This window comes from Xyrauchen texanus, chromosome 4 (genome assembly GCF_025860055.1).
Source record: "Xyrauchen texanus isolate HMW12.3.18 chromosome 4, RBS_HiC_50CHRs, whole genome shotgun sequence".
Taxonomy (NCBI): Eukaryota; Metazoa; Chordata; class Actinopteri; order Cypriniformes; family Catostomidae; genus Xyrauchen; species Xyrauchen texanus.
In genome coordinates, this window is record NC_068279.1 from 26,946,587 (window position 1) to 26,966,928 (window position 20,342).

The 20,342-nt window shown below is 37.3% G+C and overlaps 1 protein-coding gene across 8 annotated transcripts in view; it reads left to right on the forward strand.

Moving 5' to 3' along the window:
• The window catches only part of klhl13 (kelch-like family member 13), a 65,876-nt gene extending 47,845 nt beyond the window's left edge, over window positions 1–18,031 (forward strand). For 5 of the 8 annotated variants that reach the window (XM_052121259.1, XM_052121253.1, XM_052121291.1 and 2 more), the window contains 5 exons: window positions 2,697–2,829; window positions 5,023–5,219; window positions 5,325–6,120; window positions 10,510–10,623; window positions 15,549–18,030. In XM_052121259.1, the coding sequence (XP_051977219.1) occupies window positions 2,697–2,829; window positions 5,023–5,219; window positions 5,325–6,120; window positions 10,510–10,623; window positions 15,549–16,042 (1,734 nt within the window). In that variant the 3' untranslated portion in view covers window positions 16,043–18,030. Of the gene's footprint in view, window positions 1–2,696; window positions 2,830–5,022; window positions 5,220–5,324; window positions 6,121–10,509; window positions 10,624–15,548 lie in introns of all 8 variants that reach the window. The other 3 variants (XM_052121271.1, XM_052121281.1, XM_052121297.1) reach the window with 2 other exon arrangements.
• The last annotated feature ends 2,311 nt before the right edge of the window (window positions 18,032–20,342 follow it).

A 20,342-nucleotide genomic window follows, 5' to 3' on the forward strand; every position in this document is an offset into this window, starting at 1 on the left:
GAAAGATGATTTGATTCAAGTGATTTAATTCAGAAAATGCACTCATTCATTTGAGTGGGTGTTTATTCTCAGGCACTTTGTGTCCTGAGAGTAACAGAACCTCACACACACTATATACACACACACACACACACACACACACACACACTGGCATGAGAATTTTAGCGGATGATGGGGGTTCAGTGTGTGTGTTCATCAGAGTCAGAAATTAACCAGTACTTGTGGCAAAAGGACACTGAAAGTGACAATGCCCCAGCTATTTAAAAAATGGGTCAAAACATTTCCCTGTTGTGAATTCCGTTTTCTTACCGGTTAACTAATTTAATTATTCTAGTTTAGGGGGTTTAGAATGTGTTTAGAGCATCCGCAGACACTGTAGTGACCTGTATCTGTCTAGATATCTGCATATCTGTTTTGACAGCTCTGACAACACAGACTGTAAAGAAACACTTTCATTAAAGGAATAGTTCATTCGATAATGAAAACTTTCTCAACATTTACTCAACCTCATGCGATCCCAGATGTGTATGACTTTATTCTGCTGAACACAAATTAACATTTTTAGAAGAATATCTGATCTCTGTAGGTCCATACAATGCAGGTGAAGGGGTGCCAACATTTTGAAGCTCAAAAAAGCACAAAGACAGCATAAAATGAATCCATACAACTCAATAATGCAAAACATTAGGTGTGTGTAAGAAGTAGATAAATATTGAAAAATATATTTTTTTTAAATGTTCGCTTCCAGTCAGCTGTGATTTGCATGGTAATGAGGGTGGAGTTCAAACAGCCTCTTGCGTGATGCAAGCACGTTTGCATGTCGATACTGTCAGATCCCTGAGCTGGTCTGAAATCGGCAGGGGAAAAATGTTCACTGCACACCCTCAGGTTTTTGAGTGATTCAATGGGTGTTTTGATGTCCCAGTGAACAGCGACCAGCCATAGCTTCAGTCGCTCAAGATCATTGATAGAAAATCTGTGAAAAGTTATTCTTTCATCTTGCGATGATATCTGCAGATGTAATCTTACATTTTTCAGTAGGTTGAGGCATCCAGGATAAGCGCACGCAAGCACCATCTTGGAAAAAGAAATGTTTACAAATACAAACCAATTCAGCGTCTTTGTAACATTCTTCCTCTGTTGTAAACAACACAGCACTTCCGTGTTTTACGTATTTCACACATCAGATCTGGCGTGAACCTTCCAATGCGCTTGCATCATGCGAGAGGCAGCATGTATTCGACCCTCGTGACCGAGCTGGAGCAAAGTTTCATAGTTAAAGTTTTAAATATTTATCTTTTTCTTACATCCTACATTGCTTCTGAATACGATTATGCTGATTATTTTATGAATTACTTTTATGATCGCAATATGTCCTTTTTGGAACTTCAAGATTTTGGCAGCCATTCACTATATTGTATGGACCTACAGAGCTTTTATATACATTAAAATGACCCTGACATTACAAAGTACAGTGCTGTATAATATTACATAGCTGGCAGATTTAAAATGTAACACCTGTGCAGTGTTTGTGTTATGATATTGTGCACATTATTAAAGATAATGTTTGTATTTGACATTGATTTGATTTTATAGGCACTAGTCATAATTTATAATTTATTTCAATCATTTGATTCAAGAATGTAACATTAGAAAAAGAATGCCCCCAAAGTCTTATACAAGCTGAACATATTTTTATCGCTTATAAAAGTTATAATGTAGTTGTATTTGTATTTATGAACAAGCTGCATAAATTTACAAACAATGTGAGCACAAAAATGTAATGTTTTCTTTGCCTTATTCATGTATGTGTTTATTTATTTTTAATTTTTCATGTTTTCCCAATTCCATAGTGAAAACCAATGTCTGTCAGGGCTAGACATACATCCCATCTGTTGTTCTCTTACATACCTGGTCATGAATCCTCACGTGACTCCTCAACACAAAGCGTTTTTACTGTGAGATCACACATTAGATGCAGCAAATGATAAGGGTCAACGTCTTGTCAAGTGTGTCAACGTCTTTAGTTGTAGATTTTGCATCCTCCGCTGATATAGTAAGGACGGTCATGACAGCCAGTTGGCATTACCACGTTTATCATGCGTAGGACAGTATTTGGACAGATAAAAAGCTTATGTGTAATTTTAGAAAGTGAATCAGTGATTAGATCGTGGCTTAATTCATGTCCCATCACATGTTTGGCCTTTGCCAGTGGTTTGAGTGGAGCAGACAGCAGCTCTGTGTGAGTGAGTGAGTGAGTGAGTGAGTGAGTGAGTGAGTGAGTGAGTGAGTGAGTGAGTGAGTGAGTGAGTGAGTGGACGGTGGCTTTGTCCTGTTAATTATGGCTCATCTCCACTGTGGGAGCCCATCTCTGCTGCAGTCCCCTCACACATCTGACCTCGTGTTCATTAATTAACCCCACAATCTTTTATTCCGAAATGGCGCTCATGGGACGAATGGAAATGATACTGCTCCTTAACATTCACACTCTGTTTTCATGAGCGGTAATAACAGATGCTGTAGTGTTTATTTTCTTCTTTCTTCTCAAGAGCTCTTTATTCATTCTTTTTTTCCCCCCTTCGCGCTGAATTCATTATGCACTACAGAAATGTTTGACAGCTCTTTCATTCTCTCTCCTCTGTGTTTTATTTCTCATTCTCTCTCTATTACTTTCCCTCTCTCTCGCTCACTCTCAGGGTTTTGACCAGTTGAGAATAGAAGGCCTGCTGTGTGATGTCACGTTGGTGGCAGGAGATGGGGATGAGACGTTTCCTGTTCATCGAGCCATGATGGCCTCCTCCAGCGACTACTTTAAAGCCATGTTTACAGGTGAGCGAGAGAACAAGGGAAGGAAGAGAGATTGGATAACAAAGAAATAGATGAGGTAAAGCCAAGTTTCCAGGTGTGGAATGAATAAAAGAAGGAAGAACGATGATGGAAGACAAGATTATGTACTATACTGTACCAAACTGTGTCCTTAAATCTTTTGTATATATTTTATTTGAATTCAGTCTGTTCCTCTTGTAAATATCAGTAGCATGTGCATGTCAGTCTCATTTAGTCACACCAGAGACTTTCCCTCAGAGCTCAGAATGTTCTACGTTTTTCTCTCTCTGTATCCTCTGTTCCTCAGGAAGATAAAACAAAGAGAGAGGTGGAAAAAAGATGAGAAAGCAAGGGATTTGCTTGGGGTTATTTGGAGAAGCCTGTTTAAAGATAATTTGTTTTATGGAAGTCTCATTATTTGAATTCAGCTCTGTTATTCCCTTAATAGTTATGCCATATAGTACTCTATACTAGGGTTGTGCCGATGGACGATATCATCGTCCATCGTGATGGCTGACCAACATCAGTCTTGCAAGTGTGACTCACTAATCCTAGTCTCTTCTATAGTTAACCTAAAAACTTTGCAGGGATTTTTGAAAATTATATGAAATTATATAATCCCCCCCGCCCCGCCCCACCGACGATATCATCGTCCATCATGATGTTTTACTGTCAACATCGTCAACTGCCAATTTAGGGGACATCGCCCAACCCTACTCTATACTATAAAACCCTGGATGAATATATGTATATGCATGCATTCAGACCCCATAATTTTTTTTTCTTCACATTTGGTTGTTGCAGCCTTATGCTTAAATGCTTTAAATTATTATTATTTTGATATGATTTTGAAGGAACGACACCTTCAGATCAAACCTTGCCACTATTCCAGCCACTGTGAGAACTTGGCGGTCCAATACTGTGGATGTTGTTAAACGTTTTTGACAAATTGCTTGCTATGTGTCTCATTTGCAAGTCAAATTGGATAAAAGCATCTGGTAAATGACAATGTAAATGTTATCAGATCAGATAATCTTGTTTCTCACTGTCTGAGAGACCCTTAGTTTTTTTTTTTACAAATTCCAAGTGGGCTTTATTGTGTCTTTCACTGAGGAGATGCTTCCGTCTGGCCACTCTGCCATAAAGCCCAGATCGGTGGAGTGTTGCAGTGATTGTTGTCCTTCTGCAAGTTTCTCCCATCTCCACACATGATCTCTGGAGCTCAACCAGAGTGACTATCGGGTTCTTGGTCACCTCTCTTACCAAGGCCCTTCTCCCCCGAATGCTCAGTTTGGCCAGGTGGCCAGTTCTAGGAAGAGTCCTGGTTGTTCCAAACTTCCATTAAAAAAAATTATGGAGGCCACTGTGCTCTTGGGAACCTTCAGTGCAGCCGAAATTCTTTTGTAGCCTTCCCCAGATCTGTGCCTTGACACAATCCTGTCTTTTAGCTCTGCAGGCAGTTCCTTTGACCTTATGGCTTATATATATAAAATCAGGGAATAAGGTAATGCAAGCTTTCGTGAAAGAGCACAATGTTACAATTATATGGGAGCAATGTGCATAGGGAATTTCTAACAATCTGTAGTTGATAAATGTGCTCTCTCTGTCTGTATTTCAACTAATCCGGTCCATCTTATAATAGATCAGCAATATTTGCCCAAATCAAGCTCTAAAACTTTTAAAGTCCTGCTTGCAGATGTGTGCCATGAGCTGTTCAGCACTGCAAGACTTCTAGAATTGCCATCTATTTTTCTTTCTTTTATCCTTTCTTGTGTTCCATTTATACTTTTGCTCTTTCTCCTTCTCCTTCTCTCTCTCTCTCTCTTTCTGAATAATTGAGCAATCACATCTGAATGAATGAAAGTGGTGTGATTTATTTCAAACGTGGTTCTTGAATAAATTACTCATTATCATGGTAAAGAGAATTGGTGATGGCTTGCAGTAAGACACACTTATCTTCTCTCTCTCTTCCTTTTTTTTTTCTCTTTGGTTCTGTCATTCTCTCCTCTGCATTTGATCTGCCCTTTTGTGATACACTTTGCGAATACTTCCCCTTTCTTCCTCTTTCTCTTCATCTGTCCGTTTTCCTATTTTATATCTATTTGTTGTGATATTTCTTTTCACTGATTTTTGGCTCTTTCGTCTCCTCCCTTCTGTCATCTCTTCCTCGCTTTTTCTTTGACATTTTTTCCGCAGGTGGAATGAAAGAGCAGGATTTGATGTGTATAAAGCTACATGGTGTGAATCGAATTGGGCTAAAGAAGATTATAGACTTCATTTACACCGCCAAACTCTCTCTCAACATGGAAAACCTACAGGACACCCTTGAGGCTGCTAGCTTTCTCCAGATTCTGCCTGTCCTCGACTTCTGCAAAGTCTTTCTCATTTCTGGAGTAAGACACTGATGAGATCAGCATGCTATTTCATAATTGTCTTTTAGACTTTATTGTTTGTATGTACTTTATAGTACCATCACACTGTTTCATCTCCCTTTATAGGTGTCATTGGATAACTGTGTGGAGATGGGGCGAATCGCCAACACCTACAACCTCACTGAGGTGGACAAATATGTCAACAACTTCATCCTCAAGAATTTTCCCTCATTGCTGGGCACCGGCGAGTTTGTCAAACTTCCATTTGATCGTCTAGCATTTGTGCTCACCTCTAACAGTCTAAAACACTGCAGCGAGCTTGACCTGTTTAAATCTGCTTGCCGCTGGTTACGTTTCGAAGAAGGCCGCATGGAATATGCCGCAAAGTTAATGCGCAATATCCGATTTCCACTCATGAGTCCAACAGAACTCATAAACCACGTACAGACTGTCGACTTCATGCGTACAGACAATACCTGTGTTAATCTTTTATTAGAAGCCAGCAACTACCAGATGATGCCATACATGCAGCCAGTGATGCAATCAGAACGAACTGCGATCCGTTCGGACCACACTCATTTAGTGACTCTAGGGGGTGTTTTACGGCAACAGCTAGTTGTAAGTAAAGAGTTAAGACTTTTTGACGAGAAAGCGCATGAATGGAAGGCACTGGCGCCAATGGACGCACCACGCTACCAACACGGAATTGCAGTGATTGGGAACTTTTTGTACGTGGTTGGTGGACAGAGTAACTATGACACGAAAGGTAAAACAGCTGTGGATACTGTATTCAGATATGACCCGAGGTACAACAAGTGGATTCAGGTGGCATGTTTGAATGAGAAGAGAACCTTCTTTCATCTAAGTGCACTCAAAGGACATCTATATGCTGTGGGAGGAAGAAATGCTGCTGGAGAGCTGGGTAAGGAAAACGATATCTATGGGACTCGCAGTTTCAGTTGTTGAAGTGTTGGATGTTTTGTAAAAACAATATTAAAGGAGTAGTTCACCCAAAAATTATTATTAAGTCATTAAAATTCTATCATCATTTAATCAATATGACTCCAGTGGTTAAATCAATGTCTCCAGAAGTGTGTGGGTAAAAAACAGATTCATATTTAAGTACATTTTTACCATAAATTCTCCTCCCTGCTCAGTCATGCTACACTTTCAAATTCTTCTTCTTGTGTTTTTGGTAGGTATGGGTGAATCGATCCTAAAGTATTGATACTTCCGATACTGATGTGGTATCAAGAATGTCGATCCTAAAGTTGTTTTTTTTTAACTAGTGATCTTATTAATTAATATTAATACATCTCATAAGCTTCGAAGTGGAAAAAATATTATATGAAGTAATAGCTGCATGGCACCAGAACAATTTTTTCTTCCGCTCATCGTGACATGCAGAGATGCTAAAATACACTATCAGTCAGACAGCGCTCACCCTTTCAGTCACAGCGCTCATTCAAAGAGGGATTTACTGTAGTGATATTGTATTAACCATGACTGTAGTAACCATGACAGTAGAAACAATGTTTCCTATTTGGCAGTAACCAAAGTTTTGATACAATTAAACATAATACAGCATTACTGTATTGTACATATGGTAAATTGTTTTAGTAATAGTAACCATATAATAATATCTATGGTTAATTTTTAGGTTTTATATGTGGCTTATACTAAATCATTTTTAAAGGGTAAACAAAGCAGCCTAATAATTTTCTTTTTAGGCCTACATATATATATATATATATATATATATATATATATAAGTTACTAAATGTATCCAAATAATTCATAAAAATTCTATTTAATAGAGGTATTGGTATCGATATCAGAGATATTGGCCTTAAAAGTACTTGCTATCGGACAAAAAGAAAATAAGCCTATCCCTAGTTTTTGGTGATTCACAGTCTTCATGCATACCGCCCCCTACTGGACAGGGAGAAGAATTTCAAGCGAAATTGGAATTAAATATTGATCTGTTTCACACCCACACCTATCATATCACTTCAGAGGATATGGATTTAAACACTGGAGTCATATGGATTACTTTTATGCTGCCTTTATTTAAAAAAATGTGGCACCCATTCACTTGTATTGTATAAACCTACAGAGCTTAAATATTCTTCTAAAAATCTTAATTTGTGTTCTGCAGAAGAAAGTCATAAATCATCTTGGATGGTATGAGAGTGAGTAAATGATGAGAAAGAAATAAGAATATTCCTTTAAAGGATTAGTTCACCCAACAATAAAAATTTAGTCATAATTTACTTACTAAATGTGTATAACATGCTTTATTATGTGGAACACAATAAGGTTGTGCGGTATACCGGTAGTAACTAAATATCAAAATGGCAAAACATTTTAAAACTGTACAATATTTTAATCTTGCTGATTTTGGTACTTTCCACAGAATGGTGCTATTAGCAAAATTGTACAGAATTAGAATTTTTTGGGGGGATGAAATAATGGTAATTTTAAATGGCCAAGTGGTAATCATTAAACTGCAAAAGTATGAAATATATATATTGATGCTCATGATGTGGTGTGTTCAGTGTAAGGGTGGCTGTTAACACTCTCCTTCAGTGCAGCTCTTAGATTTCAGCTCCCTAATATTTCAGCATTTCATTTGGAATGGAGAGCTTATTAAAAAACTACCATCAAAAACACACAGGGAAAACTTGGGAAGAACAAAATAAAAGTTGTCTGCCAAAATAAAAGCTTTATTCAACTGGAAGCATGAAATTGAAGATATTAAGATTGAAAAATATGACTACTGTATATCTAAGTAGCGATTTAGTAGTGAAATGGTGATCCCAGGGCTGGTATCACTGACGGCAAAGCCAAAATGTTGGTATCGAAGCATACCTAGGACACAAAAAGACATGTTAGACAGAATGTTTATGACCAGTCACTTTCATTGCATGAGACTGCTAGTCCCTAATATTCTGCCTAACATCTCCTCCTTTTGTGTTCCATAGAAGAAGATAGTCATACAGGTTTGGAACAACAGGAAAGTGGCTAAATGATTACAAAAATTAAATTTTTGGGTGATCTGTCCCTTTAGGGGGAGTTTCTTGCAGTTTAATATTAATACTGCTTCAATTTGGATAAATGATTAAAACTTTGAGCCTATTTTAGAGATGGTGAAAAGATTATGTTTTGCTTGGTCCAAATTATACAAAGATTTGACTTCATCCTAAAGAAGAATTTGTTTATATTTGATGTTTCCACCCCTACATTTTCTCCCTATTCTTTTTTGGGTCAAATTATTGCTATTATTTCAGAGTGGTCGTTTCTGGAGTTTTGAAAGGACTCAGTTCTAATATTAACCCATTAAAGCTTTTTGGACAGGAACTAATGGGGAATCATGACTAAACAATATGAAAAAGTGCATGCTTTTTGTTAAGTCAGTCAAACACTGAATCTAGACTTACACTTTTTTCACTTTTCCTGAAATGGTCATGTAACCATAGCAACTGGAATAATTACAGCCAAAGGTGGTGAAGAACCGTAAGAGATAGTTCTTGCAGGGTGAATGCCCCAATGGAACATTGAGAATTCAAATGCCAGCATAGCGCCAGATAGAAAAAGTGCCAGGAAATGGAAAGACAGACAGACACATAGATGTCCACATGTAATCACATGTGCACACGCAAACTAAAATAACACTTCCATCAAAGTATCCTATGTTCTTGTCAACTAAAATGAACACAACTCAACAGCTTCTTTATCTTTTACACAACAGACTGTACAAGGTCCTGACCAGCCAAGTAAAGCAGCCTGAGGTTACCCACAATAGACAGGAAGGACAAACGCACACACAGGAATCACTCTACAGAGTCTTGAATATGGAGTCACAAACATTTTCTCCCACAGACAGAGAGCAAGTACTTTGACTCACAGCCCTCAAGATACATGTTTAGAAGAATAATTAAGTACTTACCCCTCAGTTGCTCATGTTTTCAAGGTCTTCGTTTCCATAGCGACCACTGTCATTGCGGTTATGTCAAATGTATTGCTTTGAGTTGAATGTATTGTTTTTACCCCATACTATGTTTGAGAGCTCTGCCCACTGTCTAATATTACAGCCCAGTACCTGTGAATGTCAAACTCAATGCAAGCTGTGCTGGAACTCAACATTATGGGAGCTACAAATGCCAAAGTTTTGATTTCTAAAACTGCAGTCCCCAGATAATTGGTGAAGGAGACTCTTATAGAAAACCATTGGTGTTATTTAACTTCCATTTTTTTAATGAAAGATGTTGCATAAATGGAGAATAGCCTGTGCAAGTCTCATGCAATTAATTTTTATGTATACATATAAAAAAAAAGTTTAACAAGTTAATAAATATCTTTTAGGAAATTATAATTTATCCTCTAGACACAAAATACTGTGTGACATTTAAGGTCATTGTTTTTGGACAGACTTTCAATGGCACTGTCTATGTAATCAGAAGTATACAGTTTTTTGTTTTGTTTTTTAAAGCACTGAGTGTAGTATTTTTAGTTCTGTATCAGTCAGTTGGACAGATTCTCCTGAATTGTCAAGGCTATTAGTAGAACATTAGCTGCAGCATGTAGTTAACAATTTATTGTCTATTTATTATTTATTTTCATGTTTTCATTTGCTTTAATGAACAGAAATCTAGACTACTTTTGTCCTTTAAGCCAAAAGTCAGACTCCACATTAAGAACTGTTTTATGACATGATTGGATGGATATTATCTGATATGAAAGAGTGATGTGCAAAAGAAGGTGCATTTGGAGCTCTTCAGTTCTAGAGTGGATCAGTACAGTGTCTGGACAGGAAGTGGATTATGATGTGCCTAAATCACATCTCTTCTTTATCAGGTTTATCTGAGAATGATGAATGCACTATATAGCATTATTCAAATGTGTTTGGACAGATTTGTTTTTTATGTAAGATGAGAATAGATTCAGATTTGTATAGATTAGATGAGATTCATATTATATGAATTCATCTTTTCTTTGGCTAATAATAATAATAGTAATATATGTTATATGGTCTTTATTGGGTTGCTAGTTATCAGCATCTTATCTTTCATCCATTGTGTCTGTGCATGTTCTGTGTGCAAGTGTAAGACTACATTAGTGTGGTCATGTATAATTGAGCACTAAAGCATGACTAATATAGGACAGATCTCATGCTGTCCTGTCCTCCTGGACCTGCATTAACTCATCTGTTAGACTAAATGTCATCTAGTTTCTTGGCATTTATACTTGAGTTTTTTCGTTGTTCTCTCTCTCTCTCTCTCTCCCTCCATCTTTCTCTTTCTCTTTGTAGCAACTGTGGAGTGTTATAACCCCAGGACGAATGAATGGAATTACGTGGCCAAAATGAACGAGCCCCATTACGGACATGCAGGCACAGTTTATGGAGGATTCATGTACATTTCAGGTACTTCTCTCTTACAAGGGTGTTTTTGTGCATATGTTTAATGTTTAAGTCATGATATGATTGGATCAAATCTGATTAGGTGGGAGCCGTTGCCTGGCAGGTTAGTGCAGATGCATAAAGCCGATTTGTTTAGCTTTTTTGTGGAAAAAAACATATGGATGACTTAAAGTTGTCTATCCAGATTAAGCTAGGATAGGTGAACATTGAAAAATGTAACATTGAAAAATTACACACATCACCTTTAGATTTAGTAGCACATTCACAGCCTTATTCACACATGCACATTTTCACACCAGGTAACTGGTAAGGTGTCAATGACTGGAAGAGATATATCTGAAGCAAGAGGATGTGATGTTCTCACCACACACACACACACAGGCATTCCAAAACCTTGTGAGGTACCTTTTTGCCTACTGCCTTCAAACATAGTTGACTTCTGTGGCTGCATCATAACTAAAATGAAACCTTATAAGTGATTTGAAACACTATGTTATCAGCAACTGTGCATCAAGCACACTGGAGACTCGACTTGCAATTCAACTTGCAATTTCAATACAGATGATGCAAGAGGAACTCTAAAGCCAGTGTCACACCTTGTGTGAAGCACCATGCCGTGTTGCATCGTGAGTAATAATAATACGTTTATTTGATATAGTGTCTTTCTAAACTCAAGGCCGCTTTTCAAAGAGCAAGCAAATATATATAAAAAATGAGGGTGATGTGAGATGATTTTTTGGAATAAGTGAGAACCTGAGCTCTAGAATTCTGAATTTATTGCAGTTTATTGATTGTCTTGATGGGTAGACCAGAAAAGAGGGCTTTACAGTAGTCGAGTCATGAAGTGATGAAAGCATGAACAAGTGTCTCTGCATCTTTTGTATTACAAGACACCGGTAGGACAAGACACAGATATCAAACATAAAACATGCTGTTGGCAGTCCAAACAGTGACTATTAAAGATTGAACAAAGTGACGTAGCTGAGTTAGGGTTAGATGTATTAAAAAAAATAATAAAAATGAGCAACTGCGCAAACTGAAAAATTAGAAAGAGCGACATTGATTATTCTATTTCTTTTTATGTTGCCTTGGCTTTATTCTGTGAAACCACAAAAAGACAATCTTGTTTCTGAAAAATTGCTTACACTTAGTTTTTTCTAACCTTGGCTGAAGTCAATAATAAAGCCTTTGTCCCTTTATAATGATTTGAGTAGAATCTGATTGAGCTCTTATTGGCTCAAATTTGAGACATTCCGAAGTCGTAGCTGGGTGCGGGAGGGGCAGTGCGGGTACAATAATAGTTTTGAAATTAAGAATGCTGTATGGTCCGCCAGAGGCTTCCTGTGTGCTAAGTTTAAATATACTTGGCAAACTCACATAATTTGGGGTAAAATAGACAGTTTGTTTTTATTTCAAACTTTTGACTCTGTGATACTGAATATATGAATTATACGTTTTCTAAAATACACTTCTCTCACCTTGTCCACCTTCTTGGATTTCTTTTTACCTCGCATTTATTTGATCGTATTGCAGTGGATTGTGGGATTGCCATCTCTATGGTAAATGTAATGCTATCTTAGAATTCGGCCAAATCAAGATATGTTAGAAGTCAGATGAATACAGTTGATTTTCGTTTGGAACCGCCTCAATGTCGGGAGGGCACCTATGATGCCTTAAAATGTTGTCTGTGAAGGCAGCACAATAGGTTTTGAAACAGAGCTGCAGAAACTGGGTCCTCAATATTGCCCTGCAAAGGCAAAATGCTGTAACTACATATTCTGTCAAAATACAGGTATAATGGGTGCTTTAAACTTCTTCTTTTTTTCAACTATGCTCAGATTTAAAGGAAACCGAGAAACATTTTCATGATCCACATTTAGCTGGACAATCAAAAAAAAATTAATCCATTTTCCTCAGTTTCAGAGCTGCTGCATTTACTACGTTATGGCTTTATAGGGCAGCACAGATAAATGTGTGCATTCTCTTAATCATGCAAACTTAATTTCATTCTCGTCTCAATAGAGGAAAATGTACTCACTCTCACAGGGTGTGAACCTGCAGGATTGTTGCTGTCACATGTTCCCGTCACAGGTTTGCTGCTCAAATCCTGCTTTATGGAGATGAGTCCTACTTTCTCTGAGAATGTCAAACAGAGAGCGAGCGAGAGAGATAGGTTGGATAGGGTGGTAAGAGGAAGAGATGTAGTGATGACATAAATCAGAGGAGTGTTTCTGCGTGATAATGAACATTGAAGTATGTAGGAGGGGTGTGATCACAATAACATGCATACAGAGCTGTGATATGGCTGCTCAAGGCTTTCTGATCCCACACACACATTTACAGGCATATAGAAACCTCACCATACATCAGCATTTACACTTGCACAAGCATGAGACAGATGACTCTCTTTCAACCCTCTGGCAACCTCTAAATAGCATTCTCAACTCCTTAACATGATATGAGTTCTATATATTAGGCAATATGGCTGTAGGCAGGAACATTCTGTGTGGCAAGTCCCTAAATACATTCAGACATCATATGGCGTAAGTATGGCCTAGAATAATGTATGAAAGAACAGCCAAACCTTTTTGATGTTTATACTAGATTAGATTGGAGAGATTGCTTTTTAAAGACAACATTAAATTAAATTTGATCCATTTACTGTAAATAAATATGCCTACTCTCCTACTCTGCATCAGTGCACGTTGTTCTATTTTCAAAAGATCTGACCAATCTAATCCAATCATGTAGAAAAAGGACAAAGGTAAACTAATGCACACATAAATAACGATAAACAATAACACAAGACATGATCTTTGATCTTTGAATGTGTTTGTTTTTGCAATATTAATGTAGAAGTACCATTTACATTTATTGCTTGTTATTGTAAATATCAAATATTTCTTTTCACAGTCTTTAATCAAAATGTTATTATCTCTAAAACCATGTTTTTTCTTTTTCTGTTTACATAATCATGGCCACATGGGCAGAGAGAAAATAACGTGAACCAATAATATTTTATATACATATTATAGCATACTTTACATGATGCTGATGGAGAAAACCAAGTGCCGATTAGGGATGGAATCATAAGGAATTTAACGATTCTGGTTATTTAACAGCTCCATTAACGATTCATTTAGCACTTTTGAGGAAGAAATAACAGACTGGTTCCAAATGATGAGATCATTTCATATTTTAAGAGAACAGATTCTAACAAATTGTGTGTTTACACTTTATAATTAAAATATTTTATTCATCCATCCATTTTATTTTACCACGTAATTACAACAAAACACCTGATGTGTATCTTTATCTACACATCGTCACATCAACAACCGTCCAGCAATTATTCTGATTTAAGTCTCACAAGCCTTAAGTTCACATACAGTAACATTTCTTGGTTAATATCAAATCGGAAAGTGGAAGTGCTGTACGTTTTGCAGATTTGATCCAAAAGAACCAACTCCTAACAGTCATTAGTTCAGGAATTGGGCTACACTGGTTATGCTGTATGTTTTGCACTGCTGATTCAATAGCGGTGTTGCATTGCCGCTAAATGCTAGCGCAGGACACACTGTCAGAGTACTTAAGTTCGGTGTTCCGTCCGCAGCAGCAAAAGAATGCACGTTCTAGAATCGCTAACAGAACTGAAAGTCATGAAAATATTCTGGTTCTGGTAAGTATATAAACAGTGGGACAGGATCTAAATAATAAGAGGCTCTCGGTTCCCAACCTTAGTGCATCCTATAATTTCCAGCTGAATATTCTGAAATCAGTTTTGTTTTGTTTGTTTGGAAATAATGGCAGATGGCATGGAAACATTGTTCTTCACTGGGAAAACATTGATCTTGTCTGTATCACAGTGCAATTTCTTAAGTGGTAATGTCTGCTGTAAATAGTCTTGTCTAAACTACCCTTATTTAAATTATATAAAGTATTTTCTATTCAGACCCCACCCCCATATCTCTCTCAGTTTTGCCTCAAGCGTTGTGTACTTATTCATGCATGTGTGGAAAGTCTTTTGCTGGTGATGTACACACACACATTTACATTTATTCTCACACTTCTCTCTTCCTTTCCTTTTTTCACCCACGCTCTTTCTCCATTACTCAGAAGTATTTTTGGAACTGCTGTTTTTTTGTTTTTACTCTAATGTCTGCCTTCACTCTTGCACCCCCGGTTATATAGGTCACGAATTGGTGTTCTGGGTATTTTGTATTTAAGCTCTGTTCTCCCATTCGTCTGTGTTTATATATGAAATTGTCTTCTATATCTGTTTTTTTTTCCTGTAGTTTTTTTAAAATCGTATTTTCTTCATCATGGTCTGTTAATTGTTGCTTGCTTTTTTCATCCGCTCTCATTTTTCTTGTTTTCCTAATCTTACCTTGTCATCTCTCTTTTCCACTTGCCTCCCTATTTATTTAAACTTTAGCTTATTTGTATTTTGTCTTGCACAAATATGAGGAGGGGGTGGTTCCAGTGTCTCTGGGTGAAGAAAGGGATGGATGGAGAATTAGAAGGCAAAACTAGGAGAGAGGGAGAGGAAGGAAGGTCTAGTTGGCTGATGCCCAGGTGCCTGATGGGAGAGTTCTCTTTATTTTCAGCCCTCCCTGTAGGCATGTCCTGTTTTCTTTTTCCTCTTGTCTTTTTCCTTTGCTTCCCTCTCTAGTCTCAGCCATGGAACCTCAGACTTTGTGTGGGTTGTGGATAGTTGGCTTTGTGTGTGTGTGTTCAGTGAAGTACATATAACCTTAACTCTTTTTCTCAGCAGACCATGAGAGAGTTTGTTTTGTGTATGTGGAAATTATGCATTACTTCTTGTATAGCCATTGCTTCCAGAATCATGTACACGCATGCTTCATAGCTTTCTAAGAAGGTGTGAGCAGAAAACTGAGTGTGAACTCTCCCTCTTGTTTGTTGTGCAGGTGGAATAACCCACGACACCTTCCAGAAAGAGCTCATGTGTTTTGACCCAGATGCAGACAAGTGGACTCAGAAGGCTCCCATGACGACAGTCCGTGGTTTGCACTGCATGTGTACTGTCGGCGACCGCCTCTACGTCATCGGCGGAAACCACTTCCGGGGCACCAGCGACTACGACGATGTGCTGAGCTGCGAGTACTACAGCCCCGCCCTCGACCTGTGGACACCAATCGCAGCCATGTTGCGTGGGCAGAGTGATGTGGGCGTGGCTGTGTTTGAGAATAAGATCTATGTGGTGGGCGGCTACTCGTGGAACAACCGCTGTATGGTGGAGATCGTACAAAAGTACGACCCAGAGAAGGACGAATGGCATAAAGTTTTCGACCTGCCCGAGTCCCTCGGTGGCATCAGGGCCTGCACGCTGACAGTGTTTCCGCCCGAGGACCTCTCGTTTTCTGGCTCACTGAATCGAGAGTCTCCCCTCTCTGCTCCTTGAGAATGGATAGAGGGAGAGGGAGAGAGAGAGAGGAATAAAGTGATAGAATGCTTGATGAACAGATGGATGGATTGACAGACTAAAGCAGCTCCATCCCTGTGTGAACATGCATCCCTGTCTCTCTGGTTCTCTCTCTCTCTCTCTCTCTCTCTCTGTCTGTCCCCACAGGAAAAAGACAATGTTTGCACTTCCCTCTGAAATACGTTTCAATCCGTATGTGGTGAATCTCCTCTCCCTTCCCTTAAATAATTCCACTTCTCTTCCTCATCTCTCTTTTCCCTTCCTCCTGATTGATAATGCTTAAAAATCTTTCTATCCCTCTCTCTTTCATCCCCTTTTCCTTATATGTTTTGTGATGAGAATGAAAAATGGAAATACTCCAAGGGTTGATCTCAATCACATGTTAACACTGCATTTTTGGGGTTTGTTTGGCAGGAATAATCTTGACTTGAAAAACAAAAGACTTTGCAATTAAGCCTTTCTACCGGAGTCTCTTGAGTTTTGCTATGAAGACATTTCCCTGATGCCCCCAATTCTGAGGTCATCTCCCCTTCACAGTTCTCTCCTTCCCATCACTTTCTCTCCATTTTGCCTGCTCATTTTCCCTGTTTCTGTCCACACTCAACTTTTTTTCCTGTTGCCCAATTTTGTACCCTCATTCTTTCTCTCTCTCAGGGGGTTAGTTGACCTTTGACCACAGGATGAGGACAGTTTTAAACTCAGGGGTTGGCCTGCCTCCATCCCGCCCTCTCTAACTGATATTTAATTTAGCTACTTCTGCTGTTGTTATGAACCATTAACAGAATTGTGTTTTCTAAATTTAATAAACAGAATTTTGAAGAAAAAATTGTTGTTTAGATTACTTTTACTGTACATTTTTCATAAATCTACTGTAAAATGTCAGTCCCACAGCCTCTAAAATGTTTTTGTGAGAAATTACAGAAAGCAATTTTGGATGTTTTGGCTTTTGTAAACAACTTTGGCTCCTACAAAGTATTTACCAGGAGATTAAAGGTGCTGCAAGCGATTTTAGCGTTCAGAAGGTTTCAAGTAACTGAGCTATTAACCTAGCCATGCCTCTCTCCCTCAGTCAAAAACTCCAAAGATAATTTTGAGACCAAAACAGAGTAAAAGAGCAGCATTGTTTGTTCCTGTGGCTGTCAAATTCAACAGTGGCACAATATTACCCTCATCTGACAAACAATATTAATCATAGCCTCAATGATTAATGATATGATAGCAAAATTAATGACAGATGGGAAGTGTCGTGGACACATTTTTATTTGCTGTTTACAAAGTCTACAGCTGTCACAGAGACCGGTAAGATATCTCAGGACACTTATTACATTCATATCTTTAAGGGAGTAGAAACATTTTTGCATACTTTTCCATGAAATAATCGCTTTCAGCACCTTTAATGTCTCTAAAAGGGCTTTTTTCTTCACAAAGTATATTTTTAGTGGGCTAACACCTTGTAACAGAGGTATATGTATAAAGAATAGGCCCTAATGAGGTACAAGAGGTTGTGCTGTATCTTGAAAACGCAGTGGAGTGCCTATAAACCCTTTAGCAGTGACTATATTCACAATAAAGTATTGCCTTGAGAGCCTTATTGCTTTTATAAAATGATTACTACATAAATACATGATTACTAAACTTTTTTTTACTGAGCTAAGTCATTCTTGCACCAGAAGATATACTCCTTGTCTTGTAAACCTTAGAAATTAACATTAACATTTATGCATTTGGCAGACGCTTTTATCCAAAGCGACTTAGTGCACTTATTACAGGGACAATCCCCCGGAGCAACCTGGAGTTAATGGTGGTGGCTGGCTCCCCTGCTGACTCTGCCTTACTCTTAAGCTGGTAGAAGAGTGAGTTAACAAAAGCTGTTGATTTTGACTGGTTTAGTGTATCATATAGAACTCTGATATTTGGATATATCTTCTGATGGAGAGAGGGGTTGAGTGGAAGGCTGGATCTAACCGCTAAGAGCAAGTTTCTGGAGTGAAACGGATGCTGCTTCAGAAGTCTTGGATTGATAACAAACATTTGCGTAAAACATAAAAGGAACCGATTTTGAGGAAGAACATGTTTAATTGTTAAATATGAATGATGTAATAAACAATTGCAATATTCAATCATTGTCATGTGAAGGACCTGACAAATTGCAGCATTCATGTGGATTTGTCAAGTACCGTGATGTTGTTGGGATGATATATGAAGCATAAAATAGAGTACAACTTTGACCTTTTATTGCTAGCTGAATAAGATTCTGATTCTGTGAACTCGAAATGGGGTCATCCAAATCAGGTTGTGTGAAGGAGTGATGGCAATTTTTATTAAAAAAAAAAAAATGGCAATTTATTAGTCTAGTTACATAATGTACTTGCATTACTCATGAATGGATGTTACAGTGATGTTTTACCACAGACACAGATTATTAATGTCTGAAAACATGTGACCAGTGTTTGTAGTCTATGCTAATGATGATGTGCTAATGTGTTGATAGGATATTTGTGTGTGAGGGTTTTTTTTTTTTTTTTACAGCTGGTGGTATGATAATAGTCAATCGTTCTTTTCTACTGGGGTAAAATTGATTTGCATTTGCATTTCATATCATAATAAACAGTTCATTAGAATGGATTTAATGACTTGCTTGGTGCCATTAGCAGAATTAACTCTGAATATACAAATATGTATATATATTTAATTAAATGGATCTGAATGTAATAATTATGCATTAAAGTGCACTGTTACATTTTGCAAAGTGCATAGTTGAACAGAATTTGGCTTAAGCTTTTCTCTTTCTCTCTCACATTTTTTCATTCTAACTCTCAGGGTGGTAGAGTGACAGATCAATTATCCTGCATCTTGAATGCCATGCTTGTGTTTTTATGACCTGTGTGTATTTATATCAATCATGTCAGTCCTTTAGTCCTGATAATATACAGTGTGGATGAGTAGCTAAAGTAGTGATGCTACTAACTTAACTCAATTTTTCAGTGGCATTACAGTTACTCACACTATCTAACATGCTCCTCTAAACCTTCCTCTCTCTCTTATATTAAAATCGTTTAAATGAATCGGTTCTTTCGGACAGTTCATGTTGAAACAAACAGCTCACTTTTAATATTTGCCATTAGGAAAACCAGCTCATGTTATTGAGTCCTTTTGTTTTGAAAAGGCTCATGTAAATGCACTAATTCACTTCAGCCCCTGGGTAATTTTTGATCCGCATTGTATAGCAAGTTTTAAATTCCACAGAGTTTTTTTTAGTATGGAAACCAAGCTTTGTGACTTTCTCAAGGCTATCAAAATACATATATATATATATATATATATATATATATATATATATATATATATATATATATATATTTCTGACTTTTTAATACAATTGTTTAAGAGATATAACCATTTAAAACAAATAATAGCCTAATTGCGTGGGTCAGTTATGACCCAAGCATCAACTTTTTTATGTTGATTTTTTTGCACATCTGTGAATTGAACTTTTTCTTATACGTTTAGCGCCATCTATCCCATACTCTCTCACACCTTTTTTTCTTCCACTGGGATTACATCTTGTTTACATCTTACTAGTAATTCTCACATTATCTGTTCATATAAATTAAAATTAAATGTATTCAATAAAATTTCATTTAAATGTGTTAAAAATATTTGTTCACGTGTATCACATTGGTTTAGTGCCAGTGGTTTTCGGTGTAGAATTTTTCCATTTTATTTTTTCTAAAATAAATGGCATAAAATAATAACTTATCTTTTTCAGAAAAAAAAGATATTTTTACATGTATGAACAGTTATAAAGTAATTTACTACTTAATGCTTAAATTCCACTGGGTCAAAATTGACCAGCTAATGCAAAAGGTATATGAATCAAGTGTTGTCTTCTGTTTCCATGCTTTCCCATATGAACAAGCAACTGTACCAGAAGTATCACTTAAAGAGTAAAAAAGCCAGCCAGCAACTTTGAACAACACATTTGTATGCCCCTGTTTTTAATTTGTTTTTTAGGTTACAAACTGGTAATTACAAGGGTATTATGCTATAAATGTGGTTTATAAGGACATTTTTATGCTGTCCCCATAATTCAAATAACTTAAAAAACATACTAAACTATGTTTTTTTGAAAATGTAATTTTTTTTGTGAGGGTTAGGGTTAGGGTTAAAGGATGGAATCTATTGTTCGTACAGTATAAAAACATTATGTCTATTTAGAGTCCTCATATGAATAGCCACATCAGTGTGTGTGTGTGAGAGAGATTGTTTTTATTTTATT